The following is a 19,819-nucleotide window of genomic DNA, read 5'->3' on the forward strand; positions in this document are numbered from 1 at the left end:
AAACCTATTGATGGGGCTGTGCAATAAACTAAGCACACTGAAGGACGCTTACATTGATTCCAAGTACATGACTTGGCAGCTAGGAAGCAAATAGGTTCAGACATTCTTTACTGAGCAATATTTTTCCATTCCCAGGAGATTTTAAAAAAAGAAGGTGAAAAAAAAAAAAGAGACTTCTTTCAATACCCCTGAAATAGTCTAATGTTATTCACCTCTAAACTTTATTCTATTTTTGGAGTGATTCTTCCTATATATAGCCTGTGACCCCACTGTCCTCTACCAGGTATTTCTCTCACTGTTTTTTTTTATTGACTGCTGCAACCCCGTGCCCTGAAGTGTCTCACAAAGTCAGTCAATGGCAATTTGGCAATCCAAAGCTTCAAATGTATCTACATATCAGGTGAGGTTGCAGTACTTTTAGAATAAAACTGAGCTAACACAAACAGCTTACACAAAACCTATCTGGAGACATACAGAACTTCAGGGCTACAGAAAAGGAGAAATACAAGTAAAAGAATTATTTTCTGAGGGAAAAAAAAAAAAGCCTAAATATAGAAGCTGGTTTCCAGCAACAGCTAGTTTGAAGCTGATGTATGAGATAACTGACCTGCTTAAGACCACACAGGAAGTCAGTGATGTATTTTTATAAATTGTCTTTGTTTTCACCACTGTTACTTTCTTAAATATACAAATATATAAAATACACACTTTTTCTACAAATGTGATGCTTAAATACACAAAATGGTGACTGAAGCAACCCTCTGCTTACCCCAGCCATTCTTTCCCATCTAACTTTTTTTTTTTTTTTTTTTTTTCCCCGAGCTAGTTTTAATCCAGCTCATCTTCCAAAAACATCTGCCCAGCCACACAAATACCTGTTTGGAAGAAAGGATCTGATACCAGCTGTTAAAGCTGAGAAGAAGAGCAGGCTACAGCTCTGGGAGGGCAATAGACTGACTGAACTTATTGTGCAGCATGAGAATGCTCCAATGCGTCATTTCTCCCTCTCTGTTTTTTCTTCCACGGTAAGCACTACTGTACCTTCCTCTGTTCTTACATAAGATAAATACACTAAAATGGAAAACAATCAATGAAAAAAATAGTGAAGGTATTAATAAAGTGTGTTTCTTTGCCTTACATAAACTAACAATTACCTAAACTTCTATGTTTGATTTGAATAACCAAATATTCATGTTTCAATTGTAAAATGTATGGATGAACAGCACAAGAGGATACAATTTTTTGTTCAGGAGACCCATGAGCACTTGCAGGTAAAATGTGCTCCCCGCATTTTATGAATACTCTGAAACACGAACATTTCTGTGCAAAGCTTCTATTATCAGGAAATAATGTGAAGAAATATGACAATCCTTCATTTCATCAGCTTCTGAATGCATTTCTGATGGCTAGAAAAATAAACTAAAGCAGCCTCTACCTGCACTGGATTTTCAAAAACAACAGAGCAGAGCAGAGGTTGGAAAGGTTCCACAGGTAAGATCTGCTGCCAGCAGTGAAATCACAGCCATTCAAGCTGATACTATAAATGAGACTCTATTTAAGTGTAAGGGACAACACTTGGTACAATGCTAAAATAGTAAATCCTTTTCTAGTACTTCTGCATGCCCTTTATCCCCCACCTTTTTTTTCTCCTTATTTAGATGTGGCTGTCGCTCCAAAATCCCCTCTACTTCTAAGATTATCACCACCTTCCGTGATCATCACCATTCAGGGAAATTCCCATCCACTGGTGGAGAAAATCAGGAACATGACGCCTTACTATAATCTATACTGCAGATACAGTAATTAATTCAATTATAGAGGTTATTTGATTACTTTTTTTTTTGCTAATGGAAAGCAAGACTATATGGGTGTGACTACACTATACTCACTGAGGTCATTAAACACAGTAATTTGATTTTGTTGTGTATTTTTGGAGCCATCAGACATTGCAAGCTTAGACATCTGTGCTAAGCAAAATGTAAAACCTTTCTGAGCTGAACCAAATGGGAGGCTATTAAAAATAAAGTCCAGTCTACCATATTCACAGGCATGTTGAACACTAGTACAGCAGCATCAGCGTGTAGTAGAAGTGAACTCTGCACTGGTCCGGCTTTCTCGGTGTCTGCTAGCAATAATCAGTAGAAGGGGCTCTCTTGAACACACAGAAGACATAAGACACCCTTCAATTAACAGTGGGAATCTCTAATTAAAAAAAAAAAATATATATATATATATATGGTGATACTTGTTCTACAAATAAATAGATGCATCCATTATTATTACTGCCTCTCTGATCAAGCCAGTAATTCATGAGGTAATTCACAAGATGGGGAGAAAGACGCCCAAGTAACTCTAGCATACTGGTGTAATATACACAGCAAAATGCCCAGTTACCGAGCAAGCATATTTAAGCAATAGGAGAAATATCAGCTGTGCAACAACTATCCCCTGGTATCTTTCCATGCCACTTAAGAACAGGATTTTAGCCCATTCTTGTTTGTTTGGAGACATGGTCATTAAAAGCATGATGCTGGTGGTTTCAAGCAATACCCAGGTTCAAGAAAACAAACAATTAGTTGAGTAATAAGTTTTGAGCTAAATAGATTTGTAGCTTCTTGGAAAACAACTTTCAATATTTCAAAAAAATATCCCAGAAAGAAGAAGTTAAATGATTATGCTTTCTTTCTCGCCTATGTCCTCCTGTGCATTTAGTATTCTAGCAGAAAATATGGCTAGGCCTCAATTTTATCGAGTTTTTGTGGGTTTTTATTTTGGTATTGTTTTTTGTTTTTTTTTTTTTTTTGTCTTTGGGCAAAGTCATTTCTACATAATGAAGATGGAAAGCTTTTTGAATTAGCAGAGAGATTTCACCTTGAGAAAACTGAAATGGGAAGTGATGGATAGTATCAGAATCAACATATTCAGAATGCTAATGACGAGATTTCAGAGAGGAGAAACACAGCAGAGCTGGAATAAATGAGGCCAAGGTGGCATTCAATTCATTTGAAGAAGATAGTGTCACAAAAGTCACAGAGGTAGATTTCATTTCATTATCATATTCAATACATTTAGAAGATTGACAACGGGCCAGTGAAATGGTACGCTGTCTTTAAATACATTAATCCTGAAAGCTATCCTGCATCAAAGGAGACAGAGATCTGCAGGTCAGATCTCCTGCATTACTGTCCATTCAGCACACAGCACTAATTAAAAGCAACTCAATAGAGAATATAAACATTTCTGGGAATTTTCACAAGCCCAGAACTATTTTAACTGCTTCAGGTGCCTGGTTTCTGCTCTTCTCTCTGTGCTGAATGGAGAGCATCATGCAGGATCTCGTTCATGGTTAACTGCAGGCTCTTTTTAACATTCAGGTAATTTACTGTTAGCAGGAGGGTTCCCTGGCCACAGGGTTACTGTAAGAGCGTAACGGTGATGTGCCTGGAAGGCCTGCAGTCACAACTCTTTGCTGGAAACAGCTTTGCTTGCCTGGCTTCGAGGACAGCCACTGAGCAGCCACCATCCTAAAGTATACAATTAGCTTTTCACATTTCAGCCTGGAGTTTTATTGGCTTAATAGCAGAATGTAAAAGCTGCCATAATGAGCTTAGCAAACCACTTGCCAGTGCCCTCATAAGGATTTTATTTTTAACAATTTGGAAGATGCCAAGAAAGAGCTGAAAGGTCAAGAAAACTGAGCTAGAAGAAATGGATATGCTGTTTTCAGGCACCTCCATTTGACACACATGGAGAATGATTTAAATTTCTGTTTGATTGCCTTTTTCTGCACCCTCTGGGGCAAGAGACCTAATTAATTTTCTTAATGGACCATTACCATATCCCCGATTACAATATTTACAATTCACATCTATGTTTGTGGGTAATTTGGATTCAGTGACATAAATATTACAACTTAACCCACTTGTGTAGTTCTGTTCCTTTGCTTTGCTATATTAAAATAAATGAACGTGAACAGTTGCATAGGAAGAAACAACTGGTTTAGGCAGATTTTTGTCTTCACTGTAAAAGCCACATTTTGTCCTCCAACTCTCATATTCAGCAATATTTTCCTTCTTCCAACTACTACTCTGTGTCTTCAGGCAACATAATTATAATGTCTTGCAGTATAATGGCCTGTGACTTAAACACAAAAATGCTCCACTCTACAACATTTTACTGGAAAGATTCTCCACCTTTTTCCCTAGTGTGGGCCAAACCTTATTAAATCACTTTCTTCCAGCAGAGGCACAGCGATCACCTCTCCTAATAAATACGAGCACAGAGGAGCGGCGTAGCAACTCTGGAGTATCTGCAAATACAGCTCGAGGAAACACAATATGCTGAAGAATTGGTGTTTGTTACATATTTTGAAGTAGGGTATTTTTAAGTACCGTTCCAGGCAGCTCAGCACCAGGCTTGGGGGAGGGACAGAAAAAGAGCACAGCTGATGACAAGGGTTCAGCTGGAGCTCCGTGATCTACCGCCAATGCCCTGCAGATTAAAGTCTGAGCAAACACTGAAAAATGTGCTCATGTTTACCAGCTTTCAGGCAATCTCTTCGAAAAATCATTCCAAAACTATACATTTCAGCAGGAATCAACGAATACGTATGTGCCTTCTGTTAGCACCGCTAAAGATTATTAACTGCTTTCGTAAATACTATGCAAATGCGTAAGGAGCCAGGAAAAACATTGGAAAGATGTGTCCACTTGGCTCTGTGTGCGAAACGCCTGTGCAGCTCAGTCTTTCTGCAAAGTGCAGAAACTGCTGCTTGTGTGCATGAGCTGAGCGTTTACACAGTAGACACATCACTTTCATTTATTTGTGGCTTATTCTTTAAATCACTTAGCTTAAATCCATAGGATTATAAATATTAGATGATTTCAAAGCAATCCTATTTTGGATATACATGTACAAGATGGACATACAATTGTTTCAGGGTTGCTGCATTCCACAGTGGGTGTGCATATAGTTAAAAGAGTTGAGATTAATCTGGACATATAGAAAGAACTCAATACCAACAGTTAATTGGAATAATTCAGTAATCTTCTGGAATCGTTAGTGTTTGATCCAGTAAATTATTATGTGAGCTAGTTTTTTGTTCTTTTTATTTCCCCACTTGTCATTGCACTAGTCCTCAGAAATAACAGCTATTTGTGAAAATAAAAAGAAATACATAACCTAAAATTTGAGTTATGCAAGAGGGCATGAATTGAAGCTGTTTAAATCAGTAACATTCTACACAGGGACTAGACTGCTCTTGTGGTGGTTGAAGTGGGCTTACTTTCAGCGTGGGCTATGTTGCTTTGCAATAATTTTAAATTAAGCTCTAAAAGCCACTTATTCAAATGTCATTCTAGAGCAGTAGCCTGTATGTGAGAATTCACAACAGATCTAATTGTTGTGATTTAACCACAGCAATACTTAGAAGCAAGTCTTGGGTGACATGACCATGCAAACCACCGAAAGCCAATAGGTGCTTTTCCTTTTTTTTTTTTTTTTTCCTTCTTCTTCTTCTTGCTAAATGACTCTTGTTTTGTATGTTTTGTAACACAGAATGACATCACAGTGGAATAAATGCATTAAACTTTGTGATGACACCATCTGTCTGTAAGAACACATTAATGAAACCACAGCATTGACAAACAGTGTACACATACTCTACACTTCACTTACATTGCTCAAATTTCTTATGGGAAAATGAAAGAAACTGTAACAATTTATCATTGCAATGTTATGGTGCAAGATTTTCTGTCACAGTACGCTCCAATTCAACTTGTAATTAAAAAAAAATCTGCAACAGCCAAGTACACATTAGGTATTCTACAAAGTATTTAAGTTTGTTATACATTGTCAACTAAAGCAAAGACAGGACAGAAAGGAAATGGAAAATAAAAAGCCTTACCCTCACGAAATGAAGAAGAGTTACCCATGGCAAAGAGATGTGAATAGGAAAAGCTGGATGAAATATGTGTGGAAGGGAAAGGAAAGGCATCACTGAAAACAGGGAAAAAGAAAACAAAAGAAAAAGTGAGGAGGAATGGGGAATGTTTTTTTCTTAAATAATATATTCTGAGGGCTAGTTTTGCAAAGTTTTTTGTAAGAATTGTGGAAAGAAGCAGAGGCATGAACAACAGTAGTAATAGCTGCTATCATATCTACAATCAGCAGTGATGTTGCTGAACAGGACTTGCCCTTGTCAGTACAGATTGCGAAATTGTAATCAGCGCTGTATTATCATCAAGAAATTTAAATGTCAAGTTACAACTCAGCATAACATGCTAGTAAAATCAAGCCATGCGCTAACATCTACATAAAAATCACTTCTCATGTATGCATCTGAGGGAATGTTAGGCACAGTATTTATATCACCTCAGCCTTGCTCAAGCAATTGCAACTTTCTTAAGTTGAATGAGAATGTTTCTAAAGGAGTTTTTAAAACCATGGGGTTTTCTGCTTAGGCAACGCTGGTTCACTGACACCAAATCTTTTTGGGATGGAATATTACTTAGAAAATAAACAGAAAGATAACTTTTCCAAAGCAAGCAGTGTTTAACACGCTGATCTATAATGGGGGACCTAGACAGAATACAAGTTTTGCACCTGGATTCCTCAATGCCTTTACATATTATTTCTCAACTGCTGTGTGAATTACTAATTTTGTTGTCCACTTGTTTGACTTTTAGGAGATAGCATATGAAAGGACTCCGTATGTTCTCTTTCCTCCTCCTTTAGGAGGGCTTTTAACCAGCTATAGGGTGTAAACATTGAGAAAGTGACAGCCATTGCCCAGATAACCTCTTTATGGCACAAAAAACAGGACAGTGCTGTTGTGCTTCACCCTTAGTACTTAACATACATGTAAGCACGAAACAAGGTGAGGCAACTTGCAGCAGAGCACTGCTTTGGCCAGTTTCCTCTATGAGAGCTGTAGTTGTGCTGAAACTGTACTGGGGTTCATAAAGGAATAAACAGCAACCCTGTCAGCAGAATGGGCAAACACCTGAGCTGCCATGAAGGATGCTGAACTTCCATTTTCTTCAAAGGCTATGGCTAATCCCCACCGTGTCTGTCACTTATGTCCCCTCTACTTAACTGCATGATTTTGGATTAATGAACATAAAATGACATAAAAAAAAAAAGACATAAAATGACTAGATTTAAGCAGATCCATTTTGACTGGAAGGATGAACCTAGGAGAAGCTAAGGCTGCCCTTCCCACAGAGCACGTGCTGGCAGGACAACACCAGTAATGCATATCACAGTTAAGTGTTACCTGGACTCATGCTGCCGAACCCACTGCTGTTTGGCAATACACTGTTTGGGAATACCTGCTGTTTGGGAATACTCCACAGTCACCCATCTTTTTTATTAATTACTCATTTATCCAAGAGATTTCACCAACACACTGTTTTCTTTGTAAATAAATAAAAAATCTAGCACATTTATCTTAAATCTTTGCATTTACAGTGTCTTATAGACTGTCCTAAACTCTAAGCCTCTCCTCACAGTAAAAGACATGAGTCCACTGTGAATTGTTTTGGCTTATGAAGTTTTAATTTATTTCTCTACCCTCCCTCAAAAGGTTATTTCTTTAACAATATTTTACAGGAGCCATCAAAAGCCTCCTGAAAATTTATATTAGTCATGACCTTTGGGTCAACTTTCATTCCAAAATCATCACATTTTTTCTTTTTCTCTTTTAACAAGTTGTCTAACAGGCTAGAACGACATGCTTTGCCCTTGTAAATGCCACTCTGGTTTGACCCCTATCAAGTTATACCTATCTAAGTATTCGCACTATTCTATCCTTGGGCTCAATAGGTTTCCCTTGTTAGTGGTAACAGGAGGTCACCAGCTAAGCCCTTTGCAGTATGTTGTGTATGTTGGTTTGGTTTATGGACTCTTCTGGCGCCTGTTCTTCATTAAAAGGGAAACAAACAACAGCTAAATTCTGGAAATGAACAGAAAATATGATAAAACAAATTTCCAAATTTAATAGGTTGTCCAAACACAGAAAAAATACAAAACACACTGTGCTTTTATCTTTCTAGCAATTATGAAGAAACTAGCATGAGGATTAACAGTTTACTTCCTTCACACAGTTATATGCTATTTGCAGACAACTTTTTCGTTCTAGTATGCAAAGCTTACTGGCTTTGAAGCAAATTTATGAACATGGGTAATAAGCATTGAATGGTAGAATTTTTCTGCACTTCCATAAAATTCCTTCATATGAATATACACAATAAAAATGTTCATGCAATTTAACTCAAACTCCTAGCTTTCCATGTTAATCCCAATAAAAATCACTTGGTTCTCCAGAAAAATGTTACTATCATAAAACATAGCAACAGCAGAAGGTTAAGAAAAAGCAGACATATGGATGCTGGAAAGCTCATTAACCTATGTGAAATTAAATTAATTTAGCATTTTATTTATACTTTTCAATTAAAATCCATCTATAAGTTAAAGCTCTGCTTCCAAGTCCAAAGAAAAGACAGATTTGGCTGCTGAAAACTTACTATTTTACAGAAATGGCTTACTAAGAAAGCAGTCTGGGTAGAAACCAAGACATGAAAACAGCATTTAGTGCTGCCAGTGAAAGGTAGCAATGCTTACGCATTCAGGGTACCCCGGTTCTGCCTTTTTTACATGAACGGGTCTGTTGCTGCACAGCTGCGACTGCGGAGAGCGACGGCAGCAGCTGTCACCAGTGGATTTCTGAGTGTGGGTGGAAGATGGCTGTCGGGGGCTTTGCTTCCAGCCCTGGGACAGGAGTCGGAGCACCTTGCTTTTAGAGTGCCACTTGCCGCAGCACCCAACCCTGCAAACAGCTGTCCTGCACTGCAAACTTGAGAAGGGAGGAGCACAAGAGAAGACAGAAAAATAACCTACCTTTACTACTTTCCAGGTGATTTCTCGATGAAAATGTTTGTGGTGTAGAAAGACTGACTATTTTAAACAGAAATTTAGACTTTTTAAACCAGTGTTTTCAGTAAAATTGATTCAAATCAGCCCGAATTTGTTCTCTACTGCTTTGTATTGGAAAATGCAAAGATTACTAACTACATCAAAAATACAGTCTTCTGCAGCATTAAAAATATGGCAGCACTAATATTACATCTCTTAAACAAGCATGACTTATTATTGTTGGCCTTCTCGTGTTTTGCTTTTAAACAAAAATAACAAAAGCCCTCCTAGCCAAAATAGCTCACCATTTCATACTTCTGTAGTGTTTTTTTGTTTTTTTTTTAACAGAAAAACAAACAAACAAACAAAACCTTTTTAATACATCAGAAATGATCCTTTAATTCTGCAATTAAAAATTGATATCAGTTCACTCACATCCATATATCCATTGCCAAATCCTCAAGCTGCATTTTGGATCACAACAAAGTCACTAAAAAGCAGAGATTTACACCGTCCATTTCTCAGGAAACTATAAAAAGCAGTGTGACTTACCAATGTCATTGCTTCTTTCAGAGGAGTCTTTCTCTAGAGTGCCGGATACTGTACTGCCCACTAATTCCACTTTTGGACTATCGCTCCTACATTTGGATCAAGAAGAGGAGATATTTTATTGGAGTTTGTGTGTGGGTTACAGTAAATTGATAGCTAACCTGCAATTACTAGTGAGAGAGGGAAATACTCTTCCTTTGTAGCACCAAAGTGGTAGCAATATGTCAGAGAGCAATCTCCAGTAAGCAGACATGCTGTACGGATTAACCTTATCTCATTTCTCCTTAACACCTGTCAAAAAAAGCTTATTTTAGACACCGTAGTGTCCTGAATAATTCTTCAAATGTCCACAGCATCTCCATACGAAGGAAATCTACAGGCAAAGGGACAGCCTTCAGGATCTGATTTGTAACTGCTTCTCATTACTTGGCTGGCAGAAACAACAGCGATGGGTGATCCAGGGCACTGAAGACAGGGAGGACCTTCATGGGAGAGTCATGTGTTCCAGCAGTCCCAAATGCTTACTCACTAATGCAACTCCTCCACCTAAAGGAGATTTCTATTTGTTTTTGCATATATTTTATGAGACTAGGCTCTGAATATGGCTTCCACAGGTCCAAAGAAACAAGATCACCCACTCTGTCTGAAAATGAACAGCCAAGTGTCAAGAGCTGTGATACTTTAAAGAGAGGAACTATTTTAAAATCAGACAGGAGATCAAACACAAGCAACAAGACTATTCTTTCTTCGTACAGCTTTCTATCCCACAGCTACTTACATCTATTAAAATAACCAGACTATTGAAATAATTAAGAAGAAAGGGCCAATAATAGGTACACAGCTCAGCATTGCACAGGTCACACAGACAAATCCCTGTGACATTTACCATGATAACAACAGTTCAATAAATGCAATAAATTCTATATACCATCATTATCAGGCCACCTTATAAATATCATAGTTTTTTTCCACATTAACTATCCCCATCACAGCACTGCAGCAATTACAATGTACGTAAGGTACCAGAATTGTGGGTAAAATACAGACCAACCCAGGCAGATGTGCATTTCTATGAGCAGCAATTAGCCATTGACAGTAAAATACAGTGTGAACTCCTAAGTCTCATTGATTTTTAATTTATCTCTGCTTTGGTGCCATAATCTGATGCCTGAATCTCCACTTGTGATAGCTCATGAGCAAAACACAAAGTAGCTGGAAACCCTGTTTCACACTCCAGGAAGGCTGTGATAGGTAAAGAGTCCAAAAATGTGTGTAAAAACTAGAGGAGGTCACAGATTAAATGAATCTAATTAAACACGGTGGTAGGATGACAAGACTTCTAAGAACATAAAAGATGGACAGCCAGTTTATGACCTGAAAACCAATGTTCAATGCAATCATCAATTTGGCAGGTAGTCTGCAGTGGAAGGTGGAAGCAACATACTGCTGGAACCACGGCTTAATTACTGAGATGATAAATAAGGTTATTCCAAGTGATCCGCCTGATCAATTAATTTTTCTATCTTTGGCCTCTCACTTACAAAAAAAAAGTATACATATGTATAAATATATGTATATTTATTTGCAAATATATAAGAAGCAACATACTTTCTTGGCTGACATGGCAATGAGCATCTGACTGCTACTCTGTTTTGCACACATGTACATGCATTTCCCTGCTAACTGAGAGCAACATGTGAGTTGGAACTGCTTTAAGCAATTATGTGAGTGTTGTTTTGGAGGAGATTCTTAGGATGGTGTGATTTAGGACTGAAAATCACAACATTTACCATTTGACTACAGAAGATACCAAGATATATGACATCACCAAAAAAAAACAAACCCAAACCTAACTCTATTGTCAAAAGAATCAACAGGCTCCTTATGTCAATCAACTCTCCTTCTGCTAGGGAATGAGTGGAGCCATCCCTTCTTGGTCACAGCATCTCCCTCCCTCTGCTCGTGCCCATGCAGATAGGCTGTCAGCTCAATTGGCCAGAAGATCAGCCTGAAAGAAAATAGAAGCCCCCTTGCAAAGTGATTAATTGCCATCTGGAGCAACTCCCTGACCCATATGGCTGAAGGTCTGCACAAATGCTGGTGCTAACAGAAGGGAGGCTGCAGGAATGGGCTGCCAGGAGAGGGAACCTGCCCCTTCCAGCAGCAGCAGGACAGACTCAGCTTGGTTTAGATGGATGATGAAAATGCACTTGCTGTAGGTCTTTTAGGGCTTGTCTACTCCAGGTAATTGACTCCTCAGTAAACTGTGTAATCACGTGTGCATCTAAACAAGCTGTGCAGCCTTTGGAGAAAATTGACAGCTATTCTCTGCCTCACATGTTCTTCACCTCTCCTATTGCCCTTGAAGTCCTAACCTGCCTCGAAGGAAGAAGGATTATATTTAAATGGAAAAACAATAATTACCACAAAAAGTCAGTGAGATGCATGAGATGTAAGGCACTTACACAGAAAAGAAAAAAAAAAAAAGAGCCCTCTTCTGCTAACCAGCAGCAATGGAAATCTCAGGGGACTCACTTTATAAATCTACAGCAGTTTTTCCCCCTAGGGTCAGCAAAAATTCTGCTGGTTCTATTTTTATTCTAATTGCCTGAGGTCTATCGGCTTCTGGAAATGGATACCAGGAGGTCTTAAAAATATTTGCTATCTTATTAAATTGAACCGATTAAAAAAAAAAAAAAAAGCTTCATTAAAGTTCCTTTCATCTGAAGCTTCACATTTCTTAATTATTCAAGTAACTCAAAGTCTATTCCATGGATTATTTCATTATGTGAACTTTCTGCCCTCTTCCTACAAGACATTCCTGCAAGTTAAAGCTTACCAGGCAGAACAGCTATATGAGATAAATCTGTTAATTTGAATTAGCTGATACAGCAGCTCAGAGTGAAAATGTTAACTCTCTGACCATCAGCACAGCATCATCATCACTTTAAAAACCACCTTGTCTTCTAAAGTTTTAATCTAATTACTGTTACAAATAAAACTATTTCAAATATGATATTAAGTAAAAAGAAGGAAGTATTTTTTCTGTGCTAGATATAACAGTGTTTGGACAAATAACAATGAAATTGTTACTGTTCAGATCTGCCTTTTCACTTAGTTAACGTGAAAACTGAAATATGCATGAAAAAATATGCATGGTTTATTTCCTTATAAACTTTGGAGGTAGAAAACAGAGCAGTAAAGCACTCACCCACAACTCTAGGTAAAATAATGTTTAAAATATTCCAGGCAAAAGGTAGAACAAAAGAGGAACTGCCCTGTCACATGCCCAGCCAGTGAACTGAACACTAGGATATGTATTGGTGCTGCCAAGAAGACATCACTTAGCTAAATGTAAAGGCCAGAGTAAACACTTGTTTTTTCAGGCATGCCCAAGCAATCAGCAGGTGTGGACTACGTTGTGGAAAATCTGGGCAAGCATGCTCAAAGCCGAGGAGTCCAGAGAAGCTGTGGCAGTAGCACATGGATAGAAGCGTAAGCTCTCAGAGATGCAGAGCCAAAGCACTTCAATATAATGAAACTGGCAGCACAAGGCAGGCACGGGTTCTTTATTTTATGTGTCTCAGATTTCATGCCGAGAGCATTTGTTTAATGAGCCATATGTAGAGGAATGAGGGGAATTGATGCCTAGGATTTCTGTTTTATTCCACTCTACCCTATACTCCAATCTGGTACTTAATCTACCATCAGTATATTTGAACTCCACTAGTTCCACAGCAGCTAATTGTTCTAACAGTTCAATAGTAAAATTATTTCTATGTCTACATTGTACTATTTCTGCAAGATACGCAGCTTGCCTATTTTACACAACTGCTTTTTTTTCTTTTTCTTTTTTTTTTCTGTTTTTCACCCATTTCTACCCACTATGCATAGAGGTAGTCTACAGTGCACAGCCCAGAAGCTGATGACCATCATGTAGCCATCTAGACTTAATTAGGATTACAGGTGAGGCTTCTAACTTCTACAGCCTCTGCTTTTCCAGGCTCTAGCAGAGATTAAATGTATCCACCAGCTGTGTCTGCAAGCCCAGTTTCTCAGTGCTCCTCAAAGGCTGCAACCACCTCTGATTAAGAGCATTGTGTAACTACTGAATAACAACTGACATTAGAAAATAAATCACTTGATAACAGTTTTCTGCAGCAGCATCAGCTTGTAGGACATTCTATGAAGACACATGTGTTGTACTAAAAACCGATCTACAGTGATCTAGGACAACAGACTGAAACCAAGCTGACAGTACTTGAAATGTTCATTGTCTAACCCTGTTCGTCAGTACAAACCAAGCTTCTGCACTGACTTTGTGCTCTGGCTAAGATGGAACAATTGGGTAGATTAAATAAATCAAAATCAGCACAAGAGACTTATGTAGATGTTTCTCACATATTCTTCATTGGAAACTATGACATTTCAGTAAGAGTGTGTTCAGCAGTAGAAATGAACTAGCAGTAACCAGGCTAAGATTGTAATTGTTGAGGAGATGGTCATGATGCAGCCAGATGACTAGAAGGCTTTTTTCTTTTTAATTACTATTATTAAATACAGTTTACTGTGAAACAAACGGTGACATTAACTGCAAAATTAAAATTCTATAAACATTTTTTTTTTTTTTCCCCATTAATCCCAAAAGCACTGGACAGACGAGAAACAATACCTTGTATGAGTCACAGGCACAACTGGTCTTTCTGGCCGTCTTGGGGGCAAGGTACCAGGTCTATTCACAGAGTTTGCTTTGGGTGGCCGAGGTTTCTTCGGAGGTATAGCAGGAACTGAAGGCTTCTGCAAGTCTAACTGTTTTTGCTCTCTCTCTGGTCTTTCTTTAAATCAATTATTTCCAGAAAAAAAAAGAACACAGACATTATTAAGTGGAATTAATTTGCACTCAGAAGTCTATAATTAAACAAGAACTCTTCAACTGTAGATATACCATATACAAAGAACAAGCTTATCTCCTTTCCTCTTCTGCTCTAAATCGTTCCTTATTTAAAATAAAATGTGTACCACAAATCAGTTTGCACTGACTGCATGTTCTGCGTGTAATTCCTCGTGTCTGAAATGTTTGTGCAGTATCTGAATGTGAATAGCAGTTTTGATTTTAGTAACCCACTGGTTTTGCAGCGTATGTGAAAAGAATGTCAAGAAATTACATACCATGTGGAACAATTTCCCATGAGTAGAACTTATATCAAATTCTGTTATGAGACCAATATTAAGTTAGAAGGTCACGAACAAAGATAATAATGCTGGATTTTCTTAATATCTATTGAATAACCAAGAGAAATATGATTTCGGGGGGGAAAAGGAGGGAGGGGAGGAAGCGTGTTTCATGTGAACAACAGGTAAATGAAAATATAATCATTAAAATCTAGAAATATTTGGAAGAATGTAAACTCCTCTGAAAAATCAGACTTTCTATTTAGTCTTTTAAACAAATTTAAGTGCTGAATTTTTCAGTTTTCCAATTGAAAATGGATCATGTGCAGAACAGATTATGCATAGTTAGGTGCCACAACACTAAGATGCAGTGCCAAATGTGCAACATCTGTATGTCAAGTACATTATGCTTTAATAACTGTGATTAATATGCTCTGAATTTGCAATACAAAACAAACATAGAGGAAACTAAACACATTTGTCACGCCATAGGAAACCTGCTTCTTCTTAAGGAAAGGACAAAAATCTCAAAGGGATAAAAGTCTCACCCCCTGTGTCCTAATGTGTCAACACCCCACTTCCCTTGACAATACTGTCCATGACATGTTGTGAATATTACACCTTTGGATACACCTAACAGGTACTGGGAATGTAAAAGGGTAATGTAAAATTACTTAATGGGCTTAGGTTTCCTTCTGAAGGGATTATGGAATAAATCAACAGAAACTTGTCTTTCCTGAGAATACTAGCAGAAATACTGAAATAAAATGGTAGCGTAATGCAATTTGTTGTCTGCCTTTAAGAAAGAAACAGCATTCAGACACCTAGGGATTAACTTACTGCTCTGCTTCTTAAGTCATCCAAACACTATACACCATATGCACACATATGTGGTGATACAACAGTGCAGGAACGTATAAGTCAATTGCTAGGTAATCTTGTCAAGATGTAAAAGAATGTGGTATCTACAGCATGTATTTAAGAATCAGAGTTGAGCCCAAAGCACAATCCGCATTAGATTTGGAATAGTCCAGGAAGTGATTGTCGCTCACAGGCACACACCCTTTTTTAGTACACTTACACGTGTCAACACACAATTATTGGGTCCTCTGCAACACTGAAGCTTTCCAGTGCATTGTGTAATTTTTACACACTTATTCCCATGAGCATATATAGCGTGTCAGTGCCTAAGAATCTATACTATGTATTAGGGATGGGCTAGGCAGTGCACCAGCACACAGCTTAAAGGAAGTTCCCATGCTCAACCGTACTGCCACAACACCCTGAACAACTCCCATCACTCCCCAGTATTTCAGAAATGTAGGCATGACTCCTTTTGCCTCAACATTTAGAAAAATTACAGCTATTTATACTGGGGGACAGTGATATACTTAAATGTCCACCATTTTTACAGTTGGTTTTGTAAATCCAAAATGGAAAGCAAAGGGTTTTATTGATAAGATAACCACAAGAAGTAATGCACGTTACCAAAAGAAAAGATATGTAGATAGAAATGCTAAAACATCTGTCAGAGCACTATGATATTTATCCAGAAAGAGCTCTTGGTGCAGCCTGAATGTTCTGGCACTAAATTATAAGTGCATATTATACATTTAGTCATGTGCATTCACGTGCCTTTTAAAAGACTGCAAGTTCAAATACTTCAAAGTTAAGAAATCCCATAATTAAACTTGTCTGTGCAATCTAATAGTCCACTTAAATGTATGAAACTTGACACCATCTTCAGTTAGACATCAATGTAACTATTTTCCCCAAACTACTCAGAATGCACCATGAACACAGTAAAACAACTAAAGCTTGTCACTGCTTGATGTGCTACAATGAAACAATAAAGCTTTGCTCTGTGTGGTACTATGCCTCACTTCTTGCAATGTTAAAAAACCTGGCTTTGAAGACTTTATTTTATTATTTTATTTCTTCACAGCCTTGCTTATGACATTTTTGGCAATGATAATGGGGTGATTCATAGGCTCTAATGACTATATCTTTACAAAACCCCACTGTGATGCAGAAAAGCAGGGTTGATGGTTTTTGACTAGAAAACCAAGGCTTACAGAAGAAAAAAATATGCACTAATCTGGGGTCTCGTGCTTGATTGAGGACCTGGGTTTTAATGAGCTCAGAGCTTTAGAAAGCATTTTTTGTACTGAGAGCGTATCTCCCCTTGACGTCAGTTGAGGCTGCAATCACTTACCACCTCTGGATTGATACAACTTAAAACCCTGAATTTAGCCTAAAAACAGCAGTGTGATCCTTTCCAAAATGAATATAATCAGAGAGGTGCTAGTGTGGGTAATAAACAACCTAACAATGAATGTAATGAAAACTAACTGCTGAGGGACTAGGCTATGAGGATGTGTCATCACATGTACCCCGTCTCTCTGCAGAGAGCAAATTTCATACCTTTTTCTTCTGTTCGATTAGGAAGACATTCTGGCCTTTCGGGTGGCACCTTTTTGACTTCATGCTTTCGATCTGTGGTACCTGTCAAAGAATGGAGAATTTGCAATTCTGAGCAAGCCAACAAGCTACCATATAAGGCCACACAAGAATTTTTCAGCTTCTTAGGCTTTTTTTTTTTAGTCTCCTACTTTAAGAAATTCTTGTTAAAACTGAACATAAATCTAGTTTCAAATATTTGATTATACCATAAAGGACAGAAAAACAATTAATGTTTTCACATTCAAATTCACACTTTCCAAAGACTAGAAATCAAGAAAGTAGAAAATTTCAGACCATTCTGTGGAAAAAAAAATCACTACAGATTTTTAAATGTGGACAGATATTTAATATTTGTAGCCCTTTAACTTTGTAGACATACTTAACTGAAGAGCAATTCAACAGTGAGGAAAATCATTAGGATTAACCCAATTAATTGGGCATTTCTGCCAAAAGAATGCTTAATATAGATGGATACAAAGTTTTACTTTACATTAAGTTAAAAAAAAATAAAAATACTCCATTATACCTCTAACACTAGTCATTCAATTCCACACGTTAGAGGGATGGGAACACTAGTACCAGCAGTACTCTGTTACTATTTTATGTGACAGCTTTTGGCCTAGAGGTATAAACTTCTGCCTTTTTCTGCCTCTGTACTAGATACCCTGACATACTGACTTCTGTTGCTCTGAAGAGTATGAGAACTAGTGGGAAGATTTTGCAAAACTTTCCTGGCACACGCAAGATGTAATCTCCTAGTCCTCATATTATAAGAAATGCTTTACTGGATATTGGCTTCACCGTGTTGGCTAACCACTAGGTGCTAATGCCATTTCAACTTAGCAGTGTTGAAAACCGCTTTAGGTAACACTATTAGTATTTCAATAAAAATTGCAGTAGGTGACATCCAAGAAAAGCAAAGGAGGCAGGGAACGCAAGGCATTTTTTGCCTCAGTCTATGCTATGCAGTTCTCAAATACATTTACATTTTCTGGATGTGCAGTCATAACTCTCTTCTGCAGCTGGTTCCTAGAAATCAGTACTCAACAGCACAAATTGCTCATCAGTGGTGATTATCGACCATTGTTTCTTTATATAACTGCACTGTTGGACAGGCAACAACCTATCACGTCAAAAAAAATAAAATTCTGAATTGCCATAAAACTGCTTAACTCCTGAGAGGAACTCTTGACAGAAACCAATTTAAGCCTTTCTAAAGACGAGTTATGCAAAGCACAAGGCAACTTCTTGATAACCTTACACATACTAGTGGGTTCAAGGAAAAAATGACACAAAGCTATATACCTAATTACAGTAAGATTAATGGTCATCGTTAACACACAGAGGTCGCATCTAAAACAATGGACCTACAGACACCTATAGGCTTCTAGGCACAGGTGTGCTCCTTGCCTGGGTTGTGACCCCATATTAATCAGTTCCCAGGCAGGCACCATGAACCTGATTTAGCTGCTTGGAGAAGGACACCTGCAAGGAAACTCCACACAAGTCCACAGAGGCACTGGAGGAGAATTCCTACCTTTCAGTCCAGATGCAGTGATGCTGCTTACCCCAGATACTCAGTGAAGTGCCTGCTGCTTTTCCATGACCACGTAAGAAACTCATGCCCTTAACTTTGGTTGCCCAGCTTTCACACCTTGCTTTGTAAAGTGTCCCAACAAAGATGGCCCTGGCAAGTCTACTGCTGTGTATAATTTGGAAATACAGCTAAACTTTCCACTATACTATAATACAAACTAGACATGTCCCTTATATGTGCAGGACTTATACTGCAAAGACCAATTCTAATTCTCTGCCATGATTTATGCTCTGCATTAGAATATATTGATATTTAATTATTTAGACTGCAATTGACAGTTCTCACTTTATTCAGCATACTATGACTAGTTAAATATGCAGAAACCTTACTGGAAATTATTATGTACCATCAACAGTAAAGCCTGCCATGGGGATGTGGTAAAACACAGTGTCACCTTGGTAAAGTGACAGTTTGACACAGCACAGGATATCAGGATGGTAACAAACACAGGATGATTTTCATCTCTAAATACATATCAGAAGAAACTCCTGTGCATAAACTGTCAGGACTAGTCAAAGACTGAGTATGAAAATGAAGAACAGCAGTAGTCTTGGCTGCTGTATCCATTTTTACTTCTGAAAAGGGGCACATTATCCTGCTGTGGTGACACAGCTAATGCCTTGGATATAAATAGGAAGAAAAAAAAAAAACAAAAAACAAAAAAACAAGTTGAAAGTATTATTATATAATTTTACGTGAGAGAAATATGAGAGGAGTATGGATTGAAAGAAATATAACTTTTTATAGAGTTTTTCCAAAACATGCACCAGGCAGTAACTTTAGTTCTCTCTCACACATCTTTAATATGCAGCCACCACTAGATGGCAAGGTTACTCTGCTCTCTTTTGACACACTGTCAGATCAATGGCCTTGAAATCAAATCTATGCTTTTGGAGTTTCAGGACAGTGAGAGGAACAAACCATGGGTGCCAATAAGGAAACCAAATATTTATAGTCATGATTGTGTAGTCAAAGAACTGCTTGACAAAATCAAACCATTTAAATTATAACCTATTGATTCTCAGCAAATTGTACTGTGGTGTAACTTGTTTATTCTGTTAATGACTGGGTCAAGACTGTAGGAGAGGGAAATTTACTTTTTAAGCCAGTCAGAGCTGGAACTGA

The 19,819-nt window shown here is 37.9% G+C and overlaps 1 protein-coding gene across 5 annotated transcripts in view; it reads right to left on the minus strand.

The window, feature by feature from the left end:
• The window catches only part of SH3KBP1 (SH3 domain containing kinase binding protein 1), a 219,217-nt gene that overhangs the window by 11,256 nt on the left and 188,142 nt on the right, over positions 1-19,819 (minus strand). For all 5 annotated transcript variants that reach the window (XM_084505543.1, XM_084505541.1, XM_084505542.1 and 2 more), the window contains 3 exons: positions 17,059-17,139; positions 14,135-14,297; positions 9,466-9,551 (listed from right to left, as the gene is read on the minus strand). In XM_084505543.1, coding sequence (XP_084361669.1) covers positions 9,466-9,551; positions 14,135-14,297; positions 17,059-17,139 — 330 coding nt within the window. The remainder of the gene's footprint in view (positions 1-9,465; positions 9,552-14,134; positions 14,298-17,058; positions 17,140-19,819) is intronic.

The sequence above is a fragment of the Aythya ferina genome (genome assembly GCF_964211825.1).
Source record: "Aythya ferina genome assembly, chromosome: 1".
Classification (NCBI taxonomy): Eukaryota; Metazoa; Chordata; class Aves; order Anseriformes; family Anatidae; genus Aythya; species Aythya ferina.